Raw genomic sequence first — 25,592 nt, 5'->3', positions numbered from 1 at the left:
TCATTAGGAATCAATTCCATTTTTTACCATGTTAATGATACACGCTATTCAAACTCAAGTTGACGTATGTTTCTTTACCTACTGTTTTGATTACGATGTAATCGGTGGGAGCCTAGCGGCGGGCATCATTATTGGCCTTCCTTTTCTTGTTATAATATATATATTGCTCTTTGAAGATTTTGTCCCACTTTCCCCATGTCATACTCAAACAACAGAACAAAGAGTTCCTAATTACAGAACAAGTTCCACTCTGTGGTATTTGATGGATAACTTGCATGGAAAATTAATGAAAACCCCCACGAACTATTGCAACACCATTCGATTATAATGAATCAATGCCTTCAGCTGGAGCATATAGAACACTTTCTAGCATGTTCCATTGTTTTGAACTTGAATACGAGTGAGAAAGCACAGCTGCAGTATGGACATCCCTCAAAAAAATAAAAACTTGAACTTGAATACCAGCACAAAAGCGCAGATGCTGCATGCACATCCCTCGAAAAAATGCACGAGCTAGAATCTCAATGTTTTTCTTCACATAGATTTTCACAGCTAAAAGCTCAGTCTTCGTCAGTCCGCTCTCAACCTCAAAATTTCTTTAGCTGTTCTTAGCCTAAAATATGGCATGTTTTCCTACAGAAGAAAAATACATTATACTACTAGGTTGCATAAAACGGGAAATTGTGATGCATAAGAACTTGCTTACCTGGCTAAAGCACAGTCCTATATCTCTGCTATAGAAGTCGACATATTTGAGCATGAACATGCCACAGTCATATCTGTAGAAACTTACCAAACATAAGAAAATTGAAAAAAGAAAAATCTATTTTCTTGGAGGGATTGGTTTTTCCCAATGGCAGCCCGTCACGTTAGAAAACAATTTTCATTTTCAGGGTGAAAGAGTATTGTCGTGAATGGGAAGGATCTCTTTGAAAAATATCATGTCCCCAGAAGTAAGATTATTCAAATTATTTCAATGGCATGTTCCCAGGAGAGAGATAATTTAAATTTCTTGCTGTTAAAGGATAGAAGAGTTTCTGGAAAAGTTCCAGCTCCTACCCATTCTCCTGCTCTGGTAGGTCCTCGACAAATTCTTCCTCCCATGAACGAACATCAATGTCTTCGCCACTCTTGTCCTTCACCTCATCAACGTAGTATCTGGCCTGCACTTGAAATAAACGCGCCCAGATAAACAGGAAAACAAGACGAAATCCAGATTGCAAAATAAAAATGGCAAGAATTGATAGATCAGATATTGTTTCCCTGAATCGTGCATAAACAAACATAGAACACAATGTACAGCTAGGAGATACACCATACCAATGTCTAAGAGATGTGCTGAACAGAAACCTACAGCTATATAAAGCTACAATTCATTGATATCAGATATCAAATTCTTGCTGAAGAAGTTCACAGGATGGATTCGGGTGAAGGAACATCATCGAGATCTGCTTTAAATCTTGAGAACAGATGAAGGGGCAGGTGTGGCGAAAAGAGTTCAAACCGATGGCGCGATAGATACAAGTCAAGAAATAAAAAAGACAAAAACAACTTTGAAAAGAATTTGAAGTGCTGGAGGAGTAGTGAGACTAGTCACTCAAAAAAGAATTGCAAATCAACAAAGAATAATTCAAATGTTGTTACTGAGGAGGTACATGATGTTCGATTACTATCCATGGAAAGCCCGAATAATTATTGGGTTATGGACTTAGGAGCTTCGTTTCATACAACTGATAATCGTTATGTATTAATTACAGCACCAGCAATTACGGAAAAGTTTTCCCGTGGATGGAAAACTTTTGAAAATAGTTGGTATAGGTGATGCCCGGATGAAGATGTCAAATGAATTTGTCTGGAAAATTAACAAAGTTAGGCATGTACCGAAATTGACACACAATCTGATCTCAATGGGACAAGCTCGATGACAAATGCCATAATGTGACCTTTGGTGACGATGCCTATTTCCTGGAAAGTGAACAAAAGATTAATGATTGTTTCTCGAGAAAAGAAAAATAGAATACTTTATGACTTCAAGTTGCAGAGATACATTAGCAGTCGTGGATGCTGGAACTAATTCAAGTTTATGGCATTGTAGGCTTGGGCATATGAGAGAAGGGAATGAAAATACTTTTATCAAAAGAGAAGCTATCGGAATTAAAGACCGTTGACACAAGCTATGTGAAAGTTGTATATTTGGAAAGCAAAAAAATATGAGCTTCTCAAAAGGCGGTAGAGAACCGAAAGCAGGAAAGTTGGAGCTGGTTCATACTGATGTATGAAGACCATCCCGTGACATCCATTGGAGGATCAAGATATTATGTCACTTTTATTGACGATATAAGCAGGAAATATTGAGTTTTTTTCCTGAAAAATAAATCCGATGTTTATGAGATTTTTAAAAGATGGAAAGACATGGTTGAGAATGAAACCAACTTGAAGATGAAGTGCTTACGATTTAATAATGGTGATGAATACGAAGATGACGAGTTCAAAAATATTGTACACAGAACGAGATCAAGATAGAGAAAATCATTCCTGGTACACCTCAACAAAATGGTGTAGCTGAAAAGATGAACATGACCCTGAATGAACGTGATAGGAGTATGAGATTGTTTTAAAAGGTTTTCAACAAAGGAAGACATTTATCACACTGAGATTTGCTCTCTACTAGTTAAGTTAACACTATCAAGACTGTACTTGGATTATTGGCAAAAGAAGATTTACATCTGGAGCTGTTAGATGTAAAGACGGTGTTTCTTCATGGTGACCTGATATGTGTGGCTTTTACGTATTTTATTGTGTAATTTTGAGTCGCATTCATGCATGTTTCGTTTAGGTTGCATCTATATTTAGTTGTTTTTATTATATGTCATGTATAGTATTTGTTTTTCATGTGTTTGGGTTGAATTGTTGGCAATGTGATAAAAAAAATGTGGATTTCAAAGGCCAAAGTCGATCCAGACGCGCTGGGGTAGGTGAAATTGACCGCCCTAGCGCGCACAAGAAGAAAAATAGAGGTAATCCACGAGCCAGCGCGCTGGAGCGAGCAATTCTGGGAGCCCTAGCGCACGCGAGAAATATGAAAAAGAAGAATTTGCGCAGAGGGCGCGCTGGGGTGGCTCGCCCCAGCGCAATCAGAAAAGAAAAAAATTCTATTGATTTCTTTCCAACTTTCTTGATGACACCTACTTGGAAAAGTCCTAGTACACGGTTTTAATGAGATTTTCATAACTTTGGAGAGTTTTATCAGCTAGAGAGAGCCGCCGCACGCGAGAAAAAGAAACTGGATTCGAGGAAACTTGAAGAATTCGAGATTTTCGCGCAGTGTGTGTTTAGTTTGAAAACTTTATTTTAATTATTGTTTGAATATTTGATTATGTTTAGTAGCTAAATCTTTTATTTATTGGGATTCAAGGGGATCCTATCCCAAAACTTTGTTTTATATAATTAAATAGTCGACTTTGCAGTATGCTTGATTGTGTTATTATTTTTCTCTTGATTATAGAAGCCTACGTAACTTTGATAATATATTAAATTGTAAATTAATCGAAAGAATAGTTTGCAATAGGAATGAGTACCATAATCCATGGATTAACAATTTGCATAGACATATGAAATTGAATAAATGTTGATATTTATAGTCCACTAGGTCGAAAGCAAGGAGATTCGATGATTATGGATGCAACTCACCTTTGATAAATAGTTAAAGACATTTAATTATTTCATCGTGTTGAGTTAGTTTATCATATCTTGAGAGAAAATGTTAATAATTTAGGGGATCCTGTCAAACGCCGGAACAAAAGTCGAAGTCGGTTATATGAATTAGTAAAGGTCATGTGAATCGAGATTACTAACAAATTTTGCTTCCAATTGGTTTTAAAAATTCATTTTAAATTGTCTATCTTTATTTATTATTGCAGTACATCTTGCCTTGAATTTATTAGGTAACTTACAATTCAAATTCTCGTCTACAATTTACTAAAGATTAATTTTTGAAAATAAAAATGGTGTGAGACGATATCCCTACCCCGTACACTATATTATAACTAGTTGACTCATGCACTTGCGATTTATTCTAGCATAAAAGACTAAATTTTATTTCGATTTTTAAAGTTCAAGAAAAGCTCGATCATGACCTAGATAAAGAAATTTATATTAAATAACCACAGAGATTTGAAGTACGAGGAAAAGAGAAAATGGTGTGCAAACTTCAGAAGAGCATCTATGGACTCAAACAAACTCCAAGACAGCGGTACAAGAAGTTTGATGAATTCATGAGAAAAAATAGTTTCCTGAGGTGTCAGGCTAATCATTGATGTTGTGTGAAGAAGCTTGATGACTCTTATATCATTCTACTACTATATGTAGATGATATGTTGATAGCAGGAATTTATCTAAAGGAGATTGATACGTTTTTTGATACGTTTCGGCAAAAAATTTGGAATTTTTTTTTCGCTTTTTCTAATTAAATTACTGCTTTGAAGTTGTACATTGTATATATTTACATAAATATGTATATATACTTCTACAATATATTTATATAAATATGTATATCTCAACAATTTTTAATACCAAATTTATATATATATTTTCATAATTATTGTATCCTGACCATATTGTTTTATATATTTTCAAAATTTTCCGTATCGCCGTATCCATATCATATTCGACACGATACCCATACCCGTAACATATCCATGTAATATAGGTGTTAAGTCATGATTGGAATCAAGTATTCAAGTGGTAGGAATGTAACGCGAGCTGCCACCACCTTGCATTTATAATGGTTGGTGGTGATGGCATGATTTGTCAAAAATGACAGGCTGCGCATTCAATTGTTTATGAGAATTTGCATCTATAAATAGATACGTCCTTCGACCATTTCAGATCATCCCAACAAAGCTTTCAGCATTGTAAAATAGAGAGCAAAGATAAAAAAAGAGTGTTTTTTCTTGGTGTAGAGGTACTCTTGTGTAAGTTAGATAAAATAAATTTTCGGTTATACTCTGGGTTAGGGATTGTGAGATATTGAGTGTTTTGTTATAAACAATTGTAATATTTCTTCCTGTTATAAAGATTTGTTGTAGTTCCAAGGACGTAACATATATGAGTGAACCACGTAAATTTTTGTGTTCTTGTTGATTATTTTATTCTGCAATTTTGATACTATATTATCATCATGATCGACATCATTTCGGAGTATTACCCAACAGTTATGTTCTCGGTTCCCTTAAAACAGGTGATGAACATACCACAATCAGAAATGAGGAAAGAAAAGTGAAAGGAGAAAAAAAAAATAGAACCCAGAGAGAAATCCATCTCAGCTATACTCATTTAATCATTTAAGAAAATCAATAAATAAAATTTTGAAGCGTCCTAAACGATAAGGAAAGATACCAGCATTTTTATCACTTCGTTATCGCCCCCTTTGAGTGAATCAAGATACTGAAACTTTTCATCTTTTTTGTTGATAACTGCTAAACACCAATGGTTTATTTTGTGGATAGGCACAAAAATCTACAAAATTCAAAAAATGAACGAGATTAACTTTGACAAGAGTAGCCTTGAATAAGAGTATTATTCAACTTAAAAATAGCATCCTTGAACTATACTTTGTCGCAGTCTAAGAGGCTATATCCAAGCTTTTTTATCGTAGTCCATCTTCGAACTGATTGAAAATTGTACCCTCCTTTACCAGCAATTAGCTGAGACAAAACATGGGACAAACCAGATACAGAAATGTAAAATTATACCGATAAGAAATGAACGTGATCACATTAAAAAATAATAACAGGTCGTAAAAAATAATAACAGGTCGTAGGTATGTCTCCCCACATAATAGAATAATTTGAAGGACTGGTGTGTTGAAAAATGAAAGAACTTAATGGGGTGGGTGTGCATACCTTTTTATAAAAGAAACTGTTAAAGAAATGACATTTCAAAAACTTCTGTGTTTCCCTTTTTTCCCGTTCTTTCAGTAATTCTACATACAAATTAATAACCTGCATACCAAAAGATCATATCACGCTTCATAAACCTAATCATAAATCTCGCTACATGCAGAAATGCTTGCATAAAATTACCTCATCATTGAGCCATCCCCCTGGTCTCAAGCACTGAAATTTTTCCCCTGTAATAGCAATGTTTGAAGTCTCATGACTCACCAAAACCTTTCCCCTGTTAAAGTTGGACAAGAATAAAAAGGCGTGACTAGTAAGTAGAACACACAAAATACATGAAATTGCAGATTTCGAAATAATACCTATTGGATTTCGACGAGAATGCACTTGTCACATCAGCCACTTCCTCTACACTAAGAGGAGCAAAACATTCTTCTGCCACATCCTATTTATCGACGAATAACAAACCCAACATTAGAAACAACAATGTCATCACACAAAGCAATACAAACATAACAGTAAATCCAAGTGGAAAAAAGGCAATTTCCAAGAAAAAGTGAGACGGAAAACCACACCCTCTTTTTTTTCCTCGTATACTTGAGAGGTCTCAATAACAGTTGTCTTCGAAACTGCATTTCAGTAAGTCCTATTTCAATATCTAAGCTATTCAGTTTATCATTTCTCCTGAGTGAAGAATCATACAGTTTTTTATGAGCTGGAACAACATTATCAGCAGATTCGTGCTCAAGCTGCATTAAGTTCATCATCTTCTCCACAACATCCACCTTGGCATGCTCATTACTTAAATCTGTAACCACCGAAGAATTCAAGGACTGCAGTTTTTTCTTCACTATCTCTACTTCCTCAACACTCGAATCATCAGAAACAACAACTTTGTTCTCCTCGTCCCCGTCAATCTCAATCGCCTCTTTTTCATTCCCTAACCAAAGTGACACTGCAGCCTCGACTTGGGTAATGTACCTCAAACTTTCCATGGCAAGGTTCTTTCTGCTTTCATATATTCCGAGTAGAATTTTCATTTTATCAGCTGAACTTTCTTTAGAACCAACACTAGTCTCACCTCTATCTATTCTATGCGAAAACCCAAATCGACTACTCCTTACGGGGGCATGAACTTCTCTGCAGAAACCAATTTTAGAATCTGGATACCGATTAATTCTTGAAACCACAGAATTTGAAGCTCCGGACCGGTAAAAATCAGAAGCCCTTTGATCCATGGGACCTGAAAGTCTGTGTTTCTTCGAAATGCGAAAGTGGTCAAAAGGAGATACAGCTGAGGCTGGTGAATGTTGACAATAATCACTCCCTCGTTTTCGGAAGCTAGATAAATCTCCCATGGCAAACAAGAAGGAAAAATGGCGAAAACCCTAGAGGAGAAAATTCTTGAATCATCAAGTTCTTTAAAATTGGCCGAAAAATGACACGGGCTTTCAAACATCAAGGAAAAAAGAGATTGCGCAAATTAAAAATCAATGAGGATATTCTGGGAATTCAAGATCCTAGAGCAGGATAAATAGAATCAGTAAGAGCTCAAATATTCGAGGGAAAATTGGTAATCGTTGAGAAGAATTATAGGCTTCCCGGGTACTGATTCTTCTGAAGAGAATCGAGGGTAAAATACGTTCTGAAATTGGGGCACTGATGATTCTTCTTCCATTTCAGTTGGTACTAAGTCTATGTGCATTATATTCGAACCATAACAAAATAATAAGTTGGCAACATAAATAATATGAATTAAGGTTAGATATTAATATAACATAATATATATATATATATAACTTTTTATTCGTCCCGAACTCACTTCTAGACACTTCCACCCGTCTAAAGTATTCGAGACGAGTTTAAAAGTAAATCTCTTGTGAGACGGTCTCATGAATCTTTATTTGTGAGACGGTCAACCTTACTGATATTCACAATAAATTTTTTGCCCGAGTTTAAATACATGACTTACTCACATTCCTAATAATATCCCAAGGATAATTAATAATTATATTCATGTACTTTAGTGTTGTTCTTGATTTTGTCAGTCAAGTTTTGTCAATACAGTTAGTTTATGGGTGTTAGGGTGTTCATTAAACGGTTTACACCGAAAAAACCGACCGGAACATAAATTTCGGTTTTTTTGGTTCGGTTTAAACGGTTTTTCGGTCGGTTATGGTTTTGATTTTTTGTACTTTCGGTTATCGGTTTTTTAAATTTTAAAACCGAAAAAACCGAACCGACCATTTAAAATATAATAAATAATAAAATAATTAATATAAGTAATTTCATTATGTTTACTATTTTGTTGCCTTATTGATATATAGTTGTGACTTGCAATCAGGTTTGTTAAGTTGATATAATTTATATGAACTTATTCTTTTTCATAATAGGTTGACATTTTCATTTCCCTACATATGAAGATTTTTGTTGTAAGAGTTGATGAATCCAATGCTGGAATTATTCACTATCAACATATCCAAATTTCAAATTGGTTACAATTGTCATAGCTATATTTTTTATTAATTTATTTTGATGTTTGTGATATACTTAAAAAATTGGTTAGAAGAATTATATCTATGTCTGTTTTTTATTACTTTATTTTGATTTTTGTAAGATAATCAAAACCAATTTGATTGTGGTTTTTTATTATATTTTTTTTAAAATTTATAACGTACAACTTCATTTATAACTAAATTTATTAAACAAACCGTAATACAAAAAACCAAACCGGACCGAATTAAAATGGTTTGATTTAGGATTAGACAATCGAAAAACCGTAAACCGAACCGAAGTTTATTAAAACCGAACCAAACCGACCGTTGCACACCCCTAATGGGTGTACACGAAGTCAGTTGGCTCGAATACTATCGAATTTGAGTCGAATTCAAACATGTTCAAACTTTTTCAAGTAAAACATAATTCAAAATTATATTATTTGATCGTTCATGACAAAATTAATATTTTAGTAAAATAATATAATCACAATGTGAATTGGTGCTGCTTACATTGAAAGACACTACGAAGACTAGTGATGCATTCACTAGAGGAAGTGATGGTTTAGCTAGTTAGTAGCAGTTATATTGGTCAGCTATAGGCTCGTTATAAAAGAAAGATACTAACTCGTAACCTATACAATTCTTTTCAATTTCATAGTCAAAAATCTCTTGTTGATGTTTCCTTTACACCGAACTACGTAAATCTCGATTCATTGTTCCTTACTAATTTCTTACAATGAATTCTGATTTTTTTTCACGAGTGATCGAACATTTATTTTTGAATAGTTCATGAACATAATCAAATCTTTCGAGTCAAGCTCGAACTCGATCTTGATCTGAACCAAAGTCGAGCCAAAATTATTAAAATTTTCAAATTTCGAACAAAGATCGAGCCTTAAAACTTTAGTGATATTTTATTCGGTTCATTTACACATCCAATAGAATTTATATCTTTCAGTCTTTTAAATTATATGTGAGGGCACATGCTTCAAATTAATATTTAATTACCAATAACAAGGATTAATTTGTGTAAACAGCGAAAACGAGTTTAAAATGTTCATTTGGGCCTACAGAAATTTCGGCATGACCTCCCCGTAAGTAGGACATCCCAAAAATTTCAAAACACAAAAACATCAATATACGCTCGAAAATAACATCAAGTTCACAATCAACCAAACAAATATCCTACAGGCGCACTGGTCAGGACTAAACACAACATACAACAAATAAAATCCAAAACAGCATAAAAGCATCACCATACAGCTACACAGGGCATCTATCTAGCAAATGTATCAAACCAATATCATATATAGATATCCGGGAACTCTGACACCAACAGACTGACTACTAGGTACCACTCGCTGACGCTCCACCAAACGCATCAAATCTCCTGGAATGACCTGTTATGGCATCAAAAACAACCACAACATAAAAAGAAAACAGAAGTCGAACCCCAGTACGACAAACCAGTAAAATTACTACGTATATAAAAGACATGTAATAATACCAAGTAAATGCAATGATATGCGATGCATGAATGGTAACAATGGAATAACGGATACCAAACGGAGTCCAAACGAATAGTATCATCAACAGTAACAGTGGTCACCCGTACCAAGAATACAGCATCAAATCGTCCTTGTCCATGCATGTAGCATCGGGAATGCGAGTAGCTAAGTCGCTCTTCCCTAGCTTGTCATCTGGGAATATGGCTAATCACATCCCATTCGTCCCTCTGATGACTCAATATATCTCAACAGAATCAATATAAATCATCGTCAAAAGAGTCAAGGCTCAATATGTTATGTCAATACAATTTATGAATGAATGCATAAGACTAAACATTCAAGACACATAATAGCAAACAACATCAACTGAATATTCTTACACGCCAATATAAGTGTCATCATGATAAAGGTTTGGGCGTACCTCAACTATAACTTACAATACCACAGTAATTTCTTAAGGACTTTATGATGAACTTGTCCAACGATATAGCGTACAATATAAATTTGTTATGTACTTCAATATACTGCATCCAATTGACTAAAACAATTTAAATCGGAGCGGTTAAAAATCGAATTCTCGGCAGCCTATAAAACCATTCAAAATCTGGAATTTCAAGTTTAATACCTTAAGAATCGAGGCTAAAATGCACAACGCTGGTCTCGCGGAGGTGGCTCGTCGGAAACACTATTCTCACGTCGGAAACGGAGCTGAAAATAGCTGGAAATCAGCTGAAGACAGGGGAAATATAAAGGGATTTGATTCCTTGCTCAATAAACCCAACATCAACAAGAAAAATCGAAGCTAGAAGCTCACCAAATCAGACAAAGAATGAAACGCAGCTGCTGGCTCGAACGTGAAGGATGGAGCTTTGATTTCTGCCGATTCAGCTCAGAGACGGAACGCGTAGCTTGGGAAAACCGACTGCTGGAATACTGTGCTACTACTCCGGTAGCTGGCGGCACGACGCGACTGATGCAGAAAGAGGAGGAAAAGCGATGGGGTGCAAGGCAATGAGAAAAGTTTTTCTCTCTTTGGCTACTGATACGCAATAATATAAAATGGGTTGGGTTTAATTAAATGGAAATGAGCTGGGCTCAAATGGGTATTGGGCTCTCACATTCTCCCATTACTAATAAAATATTTTGTCCTCAAAATCTAACATACACAACACTGATATCCAAAACATTACGACTGATAATACATAGAAAATTCAGAATACATCGCGTAATTCATTACATTTTCAAACAAATGAGGCCATTTTTGTCGCATCTTTGCGTCTAATTTCCATGTAGATTCTTCTCTTCCATGTCTACTCCATTGTACCAAAACCAATGAAATCTTCTTGCTCCTGAGTTGTTTTTCCTTGCAGCCCAAAATTTGCACTGGATGTTCAACATAGCTAAGAGAACTATCCAACTCCACATCCTCGACATTCAAGATATGAGGCGGATCTGACTCATACTTCTGTAACATAGATACGTGAAACACATAATGTATCAAAGACAAATTCGGTGGCAAATCCAAACGATAAGCCAATGTACCAATCCTATCAACAATCACATACAGACCAATATAACGCGGAGCTAACTTCCCTTTATGTCCAAATCTCATAGTACCTCGGAATGGTGATAATTTCAAGAAAACAAAATGTTGGAACTTTTCAACAATTTCGCAATCTTGATTTTGATGTTAACAAAACTAGTTATTTTGTTACTAATGATTTACCTTAGTGTGCAGAATCTAGGATCAGTTACGAGTTGTCTAAATCGCAAACTGAAGACCCAACTGATCGTACAAACTGAATCAGACAAACTGATATGTCAAATGAGTAGTTCAGCTGATTGTCCAGCTGATAGGTGGATCAGCAGGAGAACCTCAAAAGCCTGACCAGCCAAATGAGTGTTCAACTGATGAAGAGCCCAGCTGATCACTTCAATTGAACAAGAGCGAAATCAGTTCAACTAACAAGTCAACTGATTTCGCCAGCCCAACTGAAGATCAGTTCAGCTGACTAGTTCGGAGCATCAGTTAGAATCTTTCAGTTGAAGAACAAGACAAACTCATTCAAGTGGATTCCAGCTATGCACAAAGGTGCAAAACAATTGTCCAGTCAAAGGACAATAATGAATGTTGCATCAGAACATTAAAGACAAACGCTCCAGAAGGGCAGTCGAAAAATCAAGACACAAAGTCCAAGGAACAAATTCAAGATGAAACGGATATAATAATTGAGTCTCACTGTACGATCAGTTTCCCGTCTATATAAAGAGAAGATCAGTGGAGACGGAACACAGAGAACCAGAGAGAGTGTGTTAAAAAGAAAAGGGCACGCTTATTTGCCTATCTGCTTTCAAGAAGCATTCAGCCTAAAGGGATACTTCATCGTATTATCAGCTTAGTTTAGAAGCTCACTTCCCTCAGTGTATGAGAACACCTTTTGGTGTATTCATTGTTCAGTTCTCACACAAGAACACACACCACCACTCAAATATAGTCTTGCACAAAGACGTTAAACTTGTGTATGTAGTCTTTGACACATAGACATTAAAGAAGTGTTGGCTGGAAGGTGCTGCCTTCAGTCTAGACTAAGAGTTCAGTTAGACAGTAGTGTAAGTCATAAGCTAGGTGAGTTTGTACAAGTAGTTGTATGAATCAAAGTCTTCTAGTAGATCCCATCCGAGATTGTAGAAGGGGTGACGTAGGAGCAGGTGAAGTCTCCGAACATCCATAAACATATCTTGTGTACTTAACTGATTAACTATTGTTTTCAAACTGACTTAATCATTTAGAATATCCGTCAGTTCAGTTCTTACTATAACTGAACTGATATATGCGACAACTGATCACTTGTTTTTCAATTATTCAGTTTACATAAGTTAAAATGTTTTCTAATTTAAACAGCTTTCTTCACGAAGGATTACTTCGAGTTTTTTTCGCTTGATTTTAAACCAAACTTGATTTAATTAATCAGTGTTAACATTCTTAGAACATGAGATATTGCAGCTCATTGGAGAATATTGTCTTCGAAACATCGTCGAAGGTTCTAGCACACACGATCCTTCACAAAATCGCCCACTTGGAATTCTAAAGGTCTACGCATTTTATTAGCATAACTAGCTTGAAGATCCTGAGCTGCTTTCATCCTTTTCCTGATCAATTCAATTTTGTCTTTCATTTTTTGAATAAATTCTAGTTTTGACATCTGTCTTTCTCCAACATCTTCCCAACATATCGGCGATTTGCACTTTCTTCCATACAAAGTTTCAAATGGTGCCATACTGATTGTTACCTGAAAACTATTATTGTAAGAGAATTCAACCAAAGACAATTATTCTTGCCAACCACCTTTGAAATCCATCACTACTGCCCGTGACCCGTCTTCAAGCGTTTGAATGGCTCTTTCTGACTGACCATCTATCTGTGGGTGATAGACGGTGCTCACAGCCAATTTTGAACCCAAAGCTGATTGCTAACTTGCGTATACTCTGGCTGGAATTTAAGGTTTTGGTGCAGGTACCGATTTTTCCTTCTTAATCGGACATTTTTTAATCCGATGTTGGTCACTTCCACAAACCACAAAATTTTCGTACTTCCTCCAACTTTTTTCCACACTGTGGTTGGAATTACCGCAATATCCGTATTTCTCACGACAGTTGACGTTTAGGTTTTCTCAAAACATTTTGCTTAATGGTTCCTCATGCGGTTCCAGTTGGGTCTCTTTTTCATTACTTATGTTCCGACTATTGGTTTCAAAGGAGTTAAGAATCCATTAGTCTCTTTTGCCTTCTTCCCTCCTGATTAGCATTTTGATATCTATCTCCACTCGAATTACTTGATTGTCAGCAGAACTATAACGTGAGTCTTCGGCAGATAAGGTTTCCCAATGATGTCAAGGTTGAGGCCTAGGATAAATTTTTTTGTCTTTATTGCCTCATCTTCCAAGTAATGAGGAGCGTAGTGAATCAGTGGTGGAACTCTACTTCATATTGTGCCACACTTTAAAAACTTGAACTAATTTCATAAATTCGCGTTCTCATATGTTGACTATTACCTGTGTGACGTACTTCGCCTCAAAATCCTGCATAAAGTTAGTCCATGTTTTTTAGTTCCATTTTTCTTTCACTGGTGATCAACAACTCTCTACCCATTATGTGCTGCCCCCTCAAGCTGATACACTGCAAAGTTCACTTTTTGTTCATTCGAATAGTTGAGAACAGACAAAATCCTTTCAATTTTGATTAGTCATTATTCGGCTTGTTGTGCGTCATGGATGTCGTAAAACTTTGGTGGGTGGAACTTAAAGAATCTTTCAGAGTTCGATCGCTTGTTTCTTCAATTCTTTGAAGACCTCGATTATCTCCGCCAAAGTTTCTCCTTGGTCGTTGTTGACAAAACCTCATGAACTGCTGAAATATGTAAAACATATTTCTTGGAATCTGCTCCTGACGTGGAATTCATTGTTCCTCTGCTTGGTTTCCGCTTTCCTACGAGCGATCGTCTTCTTCACGGTTGGAAGGGTTAATTCGTCTTACGCTTGATGATGATTCTTATTGGCTCCTAGCCCGTGAACTATTTCTTGACGATGTCATCTTAGGAAATATAAATTTAAATTGGTTTTTTAAAAACGAGTTTGAAAGATAAATAAATCAATAACAATTTGGAAGAAAATTCGTACAATACTACCAACACTTTTTTATCAAAACTTGTTGATCAAGTAATTATAAGTTTTTGGTTCAAACTAAGGCTGATATTTGATCTTATTTTATTATTCATTATTGGGAAGGTCAAGACATAACGGTATACACTAGAGGCTTTAACTATAGAGTAGGTCTCTTGTGAGACGGTCTCCCGAATCTTTATCTGTAAGATAGGTCAACCCTACCGATATCCACAATAAAAGTAATATTCTTAGCATAAAAAGTAATATTTTTTCATGGATGACCCAAATAAGAGACCCGTCTAACAAAATACGACCCGTGAGACCGTCTCACACAAGTTTTTGCCTTCACTATAAGTCATAAAAAAAATTTCCAAAAAACATTCTTATGTATATGATTCTATCACCCAAAATTATATCAAGATAACTTGAGGGGCTCTAATACCACTTGTGGACCCCCGAGTCACAATCCATCATTAACTTATAATTACGGTAGCAGAAGCGTGTACAATGTTTGATTTTGCAAAAGATAACAAAATATGAATTCAAAGGCAGAGTCACGTTCTTACTAAGTCAACATTTTCATTTTCCAGTTTCCACATATTCAAAATCTTATAATCATGTGGCTGGAATTTATAATAAATAAAAAGAAAATAAAGGTTAAGTATTTGGGGACTTATTGAGAGAATCAAACGATAATATATTGGTGCAGTAATTCAATATGAGATAACATGTATTCGTAATAAAGTATTGTTATGAAAATATCCAATCAAGTGACATGCAGTGATTGTTCAAAACTCTGAAGTGAATAGCCTATGCTAAAGAGGTGGCTCCCACTAACATTCGGTGTATCACTTTTCCTCACGTATTCAAATAAGATCCGTAAAATTTACGAGCCAAGTTGAAATCACATTTCCGGACCGAAGTCACATTGTTCAGATGAACCATATACCAGTTTTAAACCCGTTTTTTATTATAATCACATTTACAGACCGAAGCCGCTTTGTCCATTGAACTGTCCATCCGGTACATAGACCGTTGTCTAGGCTCAATTCATTCAGTCATTCAATCATTAGTAGTCGATCAATAATCAATTAAGAACCAATAAATCCAGAAATTCAAATATGCAGTACAATATACAAATAAATTGTGACATGTACAATGTGATGTAATATATGAATAAATAATTAGTTCATAAACTTTACTATAAATTTCAGGCCAAATGTCAAACTGTATTATTGAATAAAACTGTAGGAAAAACCTCACGGTAGAGAAATCTCACCTCGATAGCTTACTTTTTCATATTGGTTTAATCTCAAGTTAAGATAATTTCGTATAAATATAATTTGAGTGATTTTACGATGGTTAGGACTAGAGATAGAATTTGGAATATTTAAAAAATCATTTTTGTACAAAACATTTACTTGGTAGTTTCAGTTAACATTTTAAAAATCCATAACAATTAAAATATGTCCAAAAANTTTTTTTTTTTTTTTGCTACTAGTTTCTTCCCCAATTTTTTTCTTTTTAATTTCACGAATTTTTACACTTTTATCTGATAAAATGTGTTTATTGAGGTCATGTTATAGGGAAAGTGAAATGAGTAAGTCACTTATATCATGACACTTGTTTGCTCAAACCCTCAAACTTGACACCTACCTAAGTTCATTTCTTAACAGATATATTTGCTATCAAAATTAATTAGTAAATAAAAATTAGACAAAAATTTATGTGAGAATTNCGAATTTTTACACTTTTATCTGATAAAATGTGTTTATTGAGGTCATTTTATAGGGAAAGTGAAATGAGTGATTCACTTATATCATGACAAGTTCATTTCCTAACAGATATATTGGCTATCAAAATTAATTAGTAAATAAAAATTAATTGATATAATATTTATTTATCATATTTTATTCTATTTATTATCAAAATTAACTTAAATATATGTTTTGTTAGTATTTTTATATTTTTTTTATGAAATATTATTATTTCATACAAAGTTTTCTTAAATCTTCTTATTTTATTTACTTATTATTTTTATTTAAGTTATATTATTTCAAAATCTATTTTATATGTTTTTATAAGTTTTTTGAAATTTCATTTGTGGGATAATAAATTCATATAATTATATTATTATTATTTAGAAGTATTTTTATTTATTTTAACTCTTTTGAACATTAATTAGTAGATTAATGTGTAGAAAAATTATTTATATTTCAACGCTTTTTGTTAGAATATATTTATTTATTTATTATTATTATTATATTAAATTTTAATTAAACAACACAATTTTTCGAGGTCTCACACAAAACAACCAACCATAATGAATTGATCTGAATGAAATACAAAGTCCAATATCAAAAGAAATCACTACAAACCAATCACTTCAGCTTTAATATCAAATTTAGATTCATACGATCGATCATTCCTTCGTGAAAATGAAATATCTTTTACCCATCAACCAGACATCCGAGCTCTTCAACAAAGAAAATGAAAGGAAAACGCCATCAAACACACCTGTGGCAGACAGCATCAGCATCACTCTAATTCACTCAGACAGTGCCTGAACGTTCTTGTACTCCGCATGACATTGCCTCGAGGAGATTCACTTCACAGAAGCAACATTGTGTTTCTCACTTGTTCGGTTGGAGGGTGATTCTTGATTATGTTATTCAACCTTGTTCTATCATATCACGTAAACCCATCTCAGCGTCGGCTAGTGGTTGTCCTGCATAAAGCTGCAGCTCCCCTCGCTTCACCACAATGGCACCCATCGTTTCTGATTTTACTGCATCCTTTAGTTCCTGGTAAAGAATGGTTGGATAAAACCTAAGCAGAACGGGCGAGCAAAATATCAAGAGACTGATGTAAGGCTCTTACTTTGACTGTTAAAGGAACAACATCAGCTTTGAAGTCTTCCAGATCTTCGAAGAAACATTGCAGAATGTAACAGAAATTGGTTGCGTCAACACTGTCCTCGAAAGCAACAATGTGCGACAAGGATACCTCTGTGCTGGGAGTGTTCTTCAGGGTATAAAGTCCTCTTCCACCCGTATCATCGTTGACTCTATACATAAGAATACCCTGAATTGAACAAAGGAGATTTTTTCATTCATCTACATTTCTGTTAGTTTTAATCTTTCCAACAGCTTGTCATACAAAAGAGTTCACTGCAAAATCCAATCTGAGGCATAAGAAGAGTAGTGAAATCAAGAAAAAGACGAGGAGGTAAAATGTTTACAGATTCCATTCACATACTAGAACGTATGGAAGATCGGACCACCAAAATTCAGAATCACTTCTACGTTTCTTTGCACCAAATTTGGGTGCTGATATATTGCTAGAGACTTCCTTGCCTCTTGATACATCTGAGAGATAGTCAGATACCGCAACAACCTCCACTGCTCCCGATTCTATTGACTTCACAGCTTCACCTCTTGATTTTCTTGATTTCTCGGGTGCAAACACTGTAAATTAATGAATTAGTTTTAAAAGTTATTGAGTAGTTACAGTATTCATTAAGTTTTACAATCAATAAACCCGACATTTACGCAGCATGATGCAAAGTTCACAAGTTCAGAGAGTTATATGCAATTTCTACCATGGTTTTCCATCAACAGCACGCAGGAGAAGAAAGAGGTTTCATCATCACAAAAAACATAAACAGCCAAAGAGTTCTTACTATATTCGATATCTGAATTTTGAAAGGAACCACAAGATGAGATACCAAAAGCATTAATTAAGAGTTAAAAACCCGAATATTGTCTGCATAAACATAAACTGGCTATTAGTTCCTACAAGAGATTCCAAGAGCATTACCAGCCGCCCCCTTAGGTTTCACAACAGCAGATCTCTTTATTTTTTTGGTCGTCCCTCTTTCTTTTTCCACCTTCTTCCTTGTGCTCTTTGAGAGTTCCGTCATTTCCACATTACCTTTACTTTTAATTTCTTTCACCATATGAACTGAACCATTTCCCTTATAATCAACATCAGCCAGGTATATATGCTTTTCTTCACCCCCTAAATTAACTGCATTGTTACCACCATTCCCACTTCTCAACAACTCGACCCCTCCCTCCGTCTCTCCACTTTTCTTAGGTTCACGAATAGAATGATCATCCGAACCCCAAAAACCCTTTGGTTTATCACCCTGATTACTCGACAAATCTTTAAACTTATACTTTTTCTTGAATAGCAATGCTGCATTGCCCTCTATCTCATTTAACTCACCTTCTCCAACCCCACCTTTTCTCTCACCCTCCCTCCTCGAGTGCCCAATCAATGCAATTGGCGATCTGTCACCTTCATTCTCGAGTTTCTTTGTCAACTTTATCAATCGATTGTAGACCTCCCAATCAATCCCTGTTCTATCAATTTTTCCAGCATCCACATCATTATCATCCTCGCTATCAAGACCATCATTCTCTGACTTTAGCCTTTCTTTCTCTCTAGCCTCCCTCGCCATTGCTCGAATTTCCTCGATTTCCCTCTCCATTTCCACTTCATCAACATAAATAGGTCCATTTCCAATACCCACTTGCCAATTCACGTTTGCATTGGAAATAAGCTTCACCCTTGATTTACCCTGTCCATTTTCCGACGCTTCCAGAACAGAATCTTCTCTATTTCCATTTAAATTCCCATTTCTGCTGCCAGAGCCAGCTGATCCAAATACCCAAACAGCACAAACAGCCTGGAAAACAAAAGCCCCTGCCAACCACAACCCATACTTCAAGATAGGATTTTTATCTAACAAACCGACACTTCCATCAAATGGAACCCCAACAGTAGGCTCTGAAATCCCAACCTCCTTCAGCACTTCGATTTCTTGAATTTGATGATTCCCAGATTTTGGATTTTCAGACTCTTCGAGTTCTTGAATTTCCTTAAGCACGGGCTCTATTACTTGCTGTAGAGGGCGGGAGTCGATGAGAATGGAGGGGTGTCTTAGGGTTTTGAGTAGTTTCTGCCGGAGAAAGTTTCTTCTCAGGGCACGCTGTCTGGGGAAAGAAGTGGAAACTGCGAATGTTGTGGTGGTGGGGCGGCTGTGGCTGTGGCGGAGGCGGGAAGAGGTGGCCGTGTATTGCACAGCCGCCATCATACAAAGTCAAACATCTTTCAAGAGCGATTTTTTATATGATTTCACGATAAATAAGAAGAATATGTTATAATATTGATTGATTTTAACAATTTGATTTTATTGGTATTTCCATTATCAATATCTGATTTGGTTTTTGTGAAAGAATTAAATCTAAGGCTCAATCTTTCCATGAACTTTAGAATTTATTAGAAATTTGATTCACTTTAATGTTATAAATTGTGAAAAACATTGAATATAGAAAGTATTAAAATAAAGGTATGTGTGTTGGCTCTTTCAAGCTTGGCAAGACGTTGATCCAGCAACACTTGTCTCGACTTGATATGCATGGGTAAAATGTCGACGTTGGTTCTCGGAAAACAAAATCTTTTGAAACTAGTGTTGATGGAAGGAAAAGATTGATCTTTATGATGATACTTTCGATTAGCTCAAATCAATGGTCTCGTGCACTCCATCGTCCTCCAACTTCATTGACAACTTATCTTCATATGATAACAATTTCAAAAAAAAATTCGACTGAGCTAGATGACGTGAGAAGTTTTAAACATCATTAAAATTTTCATCTTGATACGAATCACTCTCCCAATCTCGGTTGTCTAAGTCATCATCAAACCAAACTTGATGGGTCACAGTTTGAGTATCTTACTTCACTTCATGTTTTTGGCAATCCTAAGAAATTGATGTCATGATAGTTCTTATTTGCTTGTCAAGACGACTCTGAGAATTGATAAGATTTATAAAGCTTCCTTATTCAATGCTATAAACTTTTTCATCATAAATTGGAGTCGAGCCATGCTTAATTCCAAGCTATCTTCATTCTCACAATGATACTCGAAAAGTTGGTTTATATATAAAATCTCCATCCCAACGACAATGATAGTCAAAATGCAACATATTATTGAACAAATCTATCACATCATCATCATCTTAACTAAGTATGAGACTACCAGTTGATAAAGCTCCATTGATGATCCATCTTCTTGTCACTACATCCAAATCGTTAAAAGAAAAATCGATTAAGAGAATATTTAGAACAATCATGATACTGGAAGATATTCGCTAATCATTGAATCTCTCTCATGCTACGTAGAATGATTTTCCATTATGTTGAACGAAACTTGTGAATACGTGTTAACGGAACACCTTGCAGTATTATATAAAAAAATTCTTGCAGAAATATAATATAAACCGGTAGATTACACATGAATTAAATATAATAAATAGTTAAAAAAAATAACTAAAGAAAGTAAATTTTGTCAATTTCAATCAGTGACAACGTCACCAAAAACTTGATCAAGTTTTTCTAACACATATATTTATAAAAATTAAATATCTCCAAGCTGTTCGATATTACCGCAAGTGTACAAGTCAAGTTTTAATATAGTATAATAAGTACATGTATCATCACACGAAGAGTGATATATAAAAAAATTTATCTCAAATACAATTCTTTTGTTAACTAAAATGAAAACCTAAAATTTAATAAACTAAACTGAAATTAAAATAACAAGTAATGGAATTTAAATAATTTAAATCCAAATAATACATAAACTATTGTTAAAATTTCGAGTTCACCTACATTTTAATCTTCTCTCATAATTGAATTTTAATTCTCAAGCCATGTTTTTTTTACGGAATTCTCTAATCTGTCAACATACTCTTTCGAGCTATATTGAAATAATTCAACAACGTGCAGTAACCAAGTGTCCCTCGTCCATTCAACAATTATAATCGCATTAACGAACCATGGAATCATCTAGCTTTTAATTTTTGGTCTATGACTATCAGCATGTATCCAACCTTATATGTCTATAAAAGTCGTACATCTATGGATTATGTAACTCTACCGTATTATAAAAACTCATCTCGATCTCAATTATAACACATAAAATGTACTTTGAAGTTGATCTTGCTCCAAATTGTGGCTGGTAAAGTCAAAGGGATATTGAAGGTGACAAGGACTTTTGGAGTTGGTTACCTTGAAAAGGAGCGACAATTTATTTGAGATTGTTCTGTCAGGCTTTCAATTGCATTATTCAAATTTAGCAATCCCCGGATCTTGATTCAGCAAAGCCTAGGATCCCTTCTATAACCAGTATTGATCTAGCCATTCTACTTATGTTACACAGAAAACATGAATGATACTTAAATGGGAATTCTTCAAGTACGTAAACAACCATCGCTCAGAATACATGAGGTCTCAAGTTCTGATTGCTTCGATGTACTAGGAAGTGATGGATTATTCGACTTCTTTAGTAATGATGAAGTTATAAAGCTTGTGCATTCATATATTTGCGAAATCCTTCCGGTGATCCAGCAAAATTTCTGGTGGAGCAGTTTGCTGCAAGGGCAGCAGAGTCAGCAGGTATGCTACTAAATTTTCTTTATTTTTCGATGATTTCCTTCGGTTTATTTCAGGCTTCAGTATCGAAAAGCTCTTGAGGTTACCGGCTGGAAGGAGACGGAAATATCATGATGATGTTACGGTTATCATCATTGTCCTAGGCACGAGCGAGCGAGCGACAGAGGTATCAATGTGTATCTGAATAGCCGCACAAATCACATATTTGGTGATTTCTTAGGCTTTCTTCTACTATTAGTCATTAGAAAGTGTTAGTTTTTTGGTTTGTTTATTTGACTTTTCATGTGCAATAATCATTTGTTGTCCTGAATATATAAAATCTTAAAACATGATGATGTGTTTGCAGCTCTGAAATAGAGAATTACTCGACTCGACCAATAGTTAATTGTTCATTGAGAAAAGTTCCAATTGAAACGATCACTTCAGACTGAATTACTCATGGGAAACAGAGTAAGTATTCATCCCAATGTCTTCGACTTTACGTGAAATGGCCAGTTAGAGCTGTCAAAACGGGTGAAAATAAATATTGAAACATAAGCATATATAAACCATTAAATTTGATATGATTAGCACCAACGTAGAAGGTAACATCATGTGATGCTCACTATATCAAAACTCTATAAATCATATCGTTTCTTTCTATGTTGTTAACCTTCATATTTTTATAATCCATGACATCCTATTCGTATAGCATCATATATGTGGTTCTATATCTGTATCCAAACAATAAGAATATTATGCAACCTTTTCACAAACACTCATTAAGGTTAAACAGAAAAGGAAAAGGCCATGACATGTCTGTTTGAGAGTCCAATTGCTGCACACTTTTAAAACATGAATTTATTTCCAGAAGCAAAATCTCTCCACAGAACAAAGTATAAAGCAGAGAAGATCAGCAACTACTGACCTTCCTCAAGTCCTTTCCGGATTATCCAAGCTTAATAATTATGCATTCTAAGAGTTTCATTCTAAATAGTGGTGAGTTTCACCTCACTTCGACAAAGTAGCATATCATAGGGTACAGAAATGATTGAATGTTTCAATTATCCACGAGTTTCCTTACCATTGTCATCTTTTGACGAATCTTTAGTTGTATCATCACTGTTTTCCACATTTTTTGTACCCTCTTTCGCTTCTCCAGGAACATCTTGCAGCTATTCAAGATAATGTGAACTTTGAGAAATTCATTAATAATCAAGTCTTTTTGTGTTTTAGACACTGACCCCGAAATTTTTTAGGCTGGCTGTAACATCTTCTTGTTGCTGCTGAAGAGTGCTTCTCAGCTCTTGAAATTCCTTTATTTGTTGAATAAATGAAAATTTTGTAAATGTACAAACGCACTAAAGTAAGAGAAACATGAAATTTTGGAAAGGCCACTAACTGATCGAAGTTGTTCCACTTCAGAATTTAATGAATTTTTAAGCTCTGATAACTCCTGAAGAAAGCAAGGAAGCAGAAATAAATAGCACGGTAAGATTAAATCATCAAATTCATTGAGAACTGTGAAAACAGAAGGTAAACCTGCTTGTCTTTATCTTTCAAGGTTCGGATTACACATGGCATGAATTTAAACCATTCCTAGGTCCCTAGAAATCAATTGAAAAATATACAACTGTCTACGTTGATGGATTCAATCTTCTGGGAACTAACATGGCCCGATTTCACTTTTCTGAATTCTTTTGATATGCCAGAGATTTCAATAATAATCCCCTAGTTTCTTGAATTTGAATCTTCTTTGGACTAAAGGTTTTTGATTAAGTGAAACATCTTTCTAATTTTAATTAATCATGCAGTATTAGTGGTGAAAGGCCAATTTATGCCAACTGCTCAACTTTCTTTGTGAACTGCATTACTGAATACACAAGCCACTGAAGCAAACACACGTTTCCAAATTAACGAGTAATTCTCACGAACAGCTAATGTATTTAACAGAACAAAAGAACTTACAGAGCGGTAGACATTAACTTGAGTGTCCATCTTCATCCGCCAATTTTGTAGATCCTAGTTATTTGAAAAGTAACAACAGAAATCAACTGATATATGGAAAGAATTGCAGACAATTGAACTCATTATTCAAAAGTAGAATACTTTCTGCCCACAAAACGATATTCTAAGTCAAGCTGGAAAAGTACTAACATCGGGGCTTGAAAAACCCTCTTCTTAAGTTGACAATCGAACTCATTATTCAAAAGCCAGTTCGTATGCCAAAATGCCCGGAAGGCGGGAGCCATGGTCACATCAAAGTAAGATCTCATATTTTCCTGGAGTTTCTAAACTTTTCTACCATCAGACCAATAGATACGAAAAGGGATTAACTTCTTACACACAGGGATTTAGTATACAATCAATGAACGATCCAAGATTAAAACACAAGCAGCCAGTAATCCAAGAGTTCCGATGAGCAAATGCAGCAAAATCGATTTACAAAGAATACATGCAGCTAAATCTCCTAGCTTGGGCTAAGAAAACGTACTTCAACAAACAAAATCCATCTTAGAGTGCAAGCTCACCTGTTTCAAAGTCTGTATCCTATTCATAAGCTCCTGCCTCGATTCAGCCAATTCCTGCAAAACCCGTATACACAAACCATCAAGTCTTTCAGTCAGATCAACTGAGATAATTTAACACACTCGCAGACACCCATTTATCAGATAAATAGGACAATAAAGTCAAATCGTACCGCAATCTTGGGGCTAATTGGAATCGCATTCTCTTTTTTCTAGCGAAACAAAAACAAAAATAAAAAATTAAGACTCCTAGAGTGTGATCAAATCAACAAATTTATGTCACTTACAGCTGACAGAGGAACCGAGGAGGTCGAATCGCTGTTTGACATTGGAGAACTAGTGGGTCGGATCTGGGGTTTGGCTTTTTTTTTTTTTTTTTTTGTGTTAGATTTAGGTGGGATTTATCGGATGCAATTGTTGTGGGGAAGAAAGACAAGTGGGAGAAGCGACAGAAATCCAATCAGCATCAAATTGAATTTCAAATTTGTGATTCGTTTGGGCGGGCGAGACGACTACTCACGTTTGTCAAAATCTTTAAACTTCACTGATTAATAATAGATTATTTGATATGAACGAACTCTCCTTGTTTATCGATCGATGGAAACCACACTCAAGCAACAATCATAAAAAGATCCAAGAACTCAAACGTAGGAAGATGAAGACGGACACTCATTCGCTGCCACGTAGGATATCTTTCACCTTGGCGCGCTAGAACAGGAAGCTCCGGTGCATTTTTCTTCGTGTGCACTCTGGGACGGACGTTTTCACCCGTCCTAGCGTGTACCTCTCGAGTTTTATCTTACATCCCTCTTTTTGCCTCACATACCCTGCAAATCAACCCAAACACCTGCAAAACACTTATTAGACATAACAAAAAAAAAAACAACGAAATATTAATGAAATATCACGCAACATGCTTGAATATGACTTGAAATAACTCAATGAAAACACACAAAAATGACACCTATCACATCTAAATCTTTTCCTTAATGTCACCATTAAAGAATGTTGGCTTCATATCGATCTTCCATATTTCATGGTCATACCATATTGTTATG

General features: G+C 35.2%; 4 protein-coding genes across 6 annotated transcripts; all 4 read right to left on the bottom strand.

Moving 5' to 3' along the window:
* Nucleotides 1–169: 169 nt before the first annotated feature.
* LOC140961345 (ubiquitin-like-specific protease ESD4) lies at nucleotides 170–7,591 on the bottom strand. 2 transcript variants are annotated; one of them, XM_073419808.1, is made up of 9 exons: nucleotides 6,476–7,591; nucleotides 6,263–6,345; nucleotides 6,084–6,177; nucleotides 5,904–6,002; nucleotides 5,613–5,705; nucleotides 5,398–5,517; nucleotides 1,060–1,163; nucleotides 707–779; nucleotides 170–633 (listed from the first exon to the last, which is right to left on the bottom strand). In XM_073419808.1, the coding sequence occupies exons 1-9, from the start codon at nucleotides 7,256–7,258 to the stop codon at nucleotides 571–573; spliced, it is 1,512 nt and encodes a 503-aa protein (XP_073275909.1). In that variant the 5' UTR covers nucleotides 7,259–7,591; the 3' UTR covers nucleotides 170–570. The 2 variants fall into 2 exon arrangements, with proteins under 2 accessions (XP_073275909.1, XP_073275908.1); XM_073419807.1 differs by having other exon boundaries at nucleotides 170–779.
* A 3,501-nt stretch (nucleotides 7,592–11,092) lies between these two features.
* LOC140961660 (uncharacterized) lies at nucleotides 11,093–11,518 on the bottom strand. The gene has a single exon (XM_073420320.1). The coding sequence runs from the start codon at nucleotides 11,516–11,518 to the stop codon at nucleotides 11,093–11,095; it is 426 nt and encodes a 141-aa protein (XP_073276421.1).
* A 5,352-nt stretch (nucleotides 11,519–16,870) lies between these two features.
* LOC140961550 (uncharacterized) lies at nucleotides 16,871–19,716 on the bottom strand. Of its 2 annotated transcripts, none has more exons than XR_012172371.1 (4): nucleotides 18,387–19,716; nucleotides 17,809–18,034; nucleotides 17,448–17,651; nucleotides 16,871–17,371 (listed from the first exon to the last, which is right to left on the bottom strand). XR_012172371.1 is itself a non-coding variant. In XM_073420143.1 (4 exons), exons 1-4 carry the CDS (start codon nucleotides 19,666–19,668, stop codon nucleotides 17,240–17,242), a joined length of 1,827 nt encoding a protein of 608 aa, XP_073276244.1. In that variant the 5' UTR covers nucleotides 19,669–19,715; the 3' UTR covers nucleotides 16,871–17,239. The 2 variants fall into 2 exon arrangements, 1 of the variants encoding a protein (XP_073276244.1); XM_073420143.1 differs by having other exon boundaries at nucleotides 17,826–18,034; nucleotides 18,387–19,715.
* Nucleotides 19,717–22,796: 3,080 nt separating this feature from the next.
* LOC140960948 (uncharacterized) lies at nucleotides 22,797–25,343 on the bottom strand. The gene is made up of 7 exons (XM_073419274.1): nucleotides 24,822–25,343; nucleotides 24,708–24,746; nucleotides 24,538–24,591; nucleotides 23,975–24,028; nucleotides 23,409–23,462; nucleotides 23,251–23,322; nucleotides 22,797–23,181 (listed from the first exon to the last, which is right to left on the bottom strand). Exons 1-7 carry the CDS (start codon nucleotides 24,861–24,863, stop codon nucleotides 23,071–23,073), a joined length of 426 nt encoding a protein of 141 aa, XP_073275375.1. The 5' UTR covers nucleotides 24,864–25,343; the 3' UTR covers nucleotides 22,797–23,070.
* Nucleotides 25,344–25,592: the final 249 nt, after the last annotated feature.

Source organism: Primulina huaijiensis, chromosome 16, assembly GCF_012295235.1.
Source record: "Primulina huaijiensis isolate GDHJ02 chromosome 16, ASM1229523v2, whole genome shotgun sequence".
Classification (NCBI taxonomy): domain Eukaryota; kingdom Viridiplantae; phylum Streptophyta; class Magnoliopsida; order Lamiales; family Gesneriaceae; genus Primulina; species Primulina huaijiensis.
The sequence above is the reverse complement of the archived record's forward strand: the minus strand, read 5'-3'. Positions and strand labels throughout refer to the sequence as shown.

What these genes read in the sequence shown, in the direction of transcription:
- LOC140960948 (XM_073419274.1), bottom strand. Translation starts at nt 24,863, where the DNA reads ATGTCAAACAGCGATTCGACCTCCTCGGTTCCTCTGTCAGCT. An exon ending in CCTCGGTTCCTCTGTCAGCT is followed by an intron (nt 24,747 to 24,821) that starts GTAAGTGACATA and finishes TTGTTTCGCTAG; the next exon opens with AAAAAAGAGAATGCGATTCC. An exon ending in AAGTTAATGTCTACCGCTCT is followed by an intron (nt 23,463 to 23,974) that starts GTAAGTTCTTTT and finishes TGCTTTCTTCAG; the next exon opens with GAGTTATCAGAGCTTAAAAA.
- LOC140961660 (XM_073420320.1), bottom strand. Translation starts at nt 11,518, where the DNA reads ATGAGATTTGGACATAAAGGGAAGTTAGCTCCGCGTTATATTGGTCTG.
- LOC140961550 (XM_073420143.1), bottom strand. Translation starts at nt 19,668, where the DNA reads ATGATGGCGGCTGTGCAATACACGGCCACCTCTTCCCGCCTCCGCCAC. An exon ending in GAAACCTAAGGGGGCGGCTG is followed by an intron (nt 18,035 to 18,386) that starts GTAATGCTCTTG and finishes ATTAATTTACAG; the next exon opens with TGTTTGCACCCGAGAAATCA. An exon ending in CCGATCTTCCATACGTTCTA is followed by an intron (nt 17,652 to 17,825) that starts GTATGTGAATGG and finishes TGTTCAATTCAG; the next exon opens with GGTATTCTTATGTATAGAGT.
- LOC140961345 (XM_073419807.1), bottom strand. Translation starts at nt 7,258, where the DNA reads ATGGGAGATTTATCTAGCTTCCGAAAACGAGGGAGTGATTATTGTCAA. An exon ending in TTCTCGTCGAAATCCAATAG is followed by an intron (nt 6,178 to 6,262) that starts GTATTATTTCGA and finishes CAACTTTAACAG; the next exon opens with GGGAAAGGTTTTGGTGAGTC. An exon ending in GGGGATGGCTCAATGATGAG is followed by an intron (nt 6,003 to 6,083) that starts GTAATTTTATGC and finishes TTTGGTATGCAG; the next exon opens with GTTATTAATTTGTATGTAGA.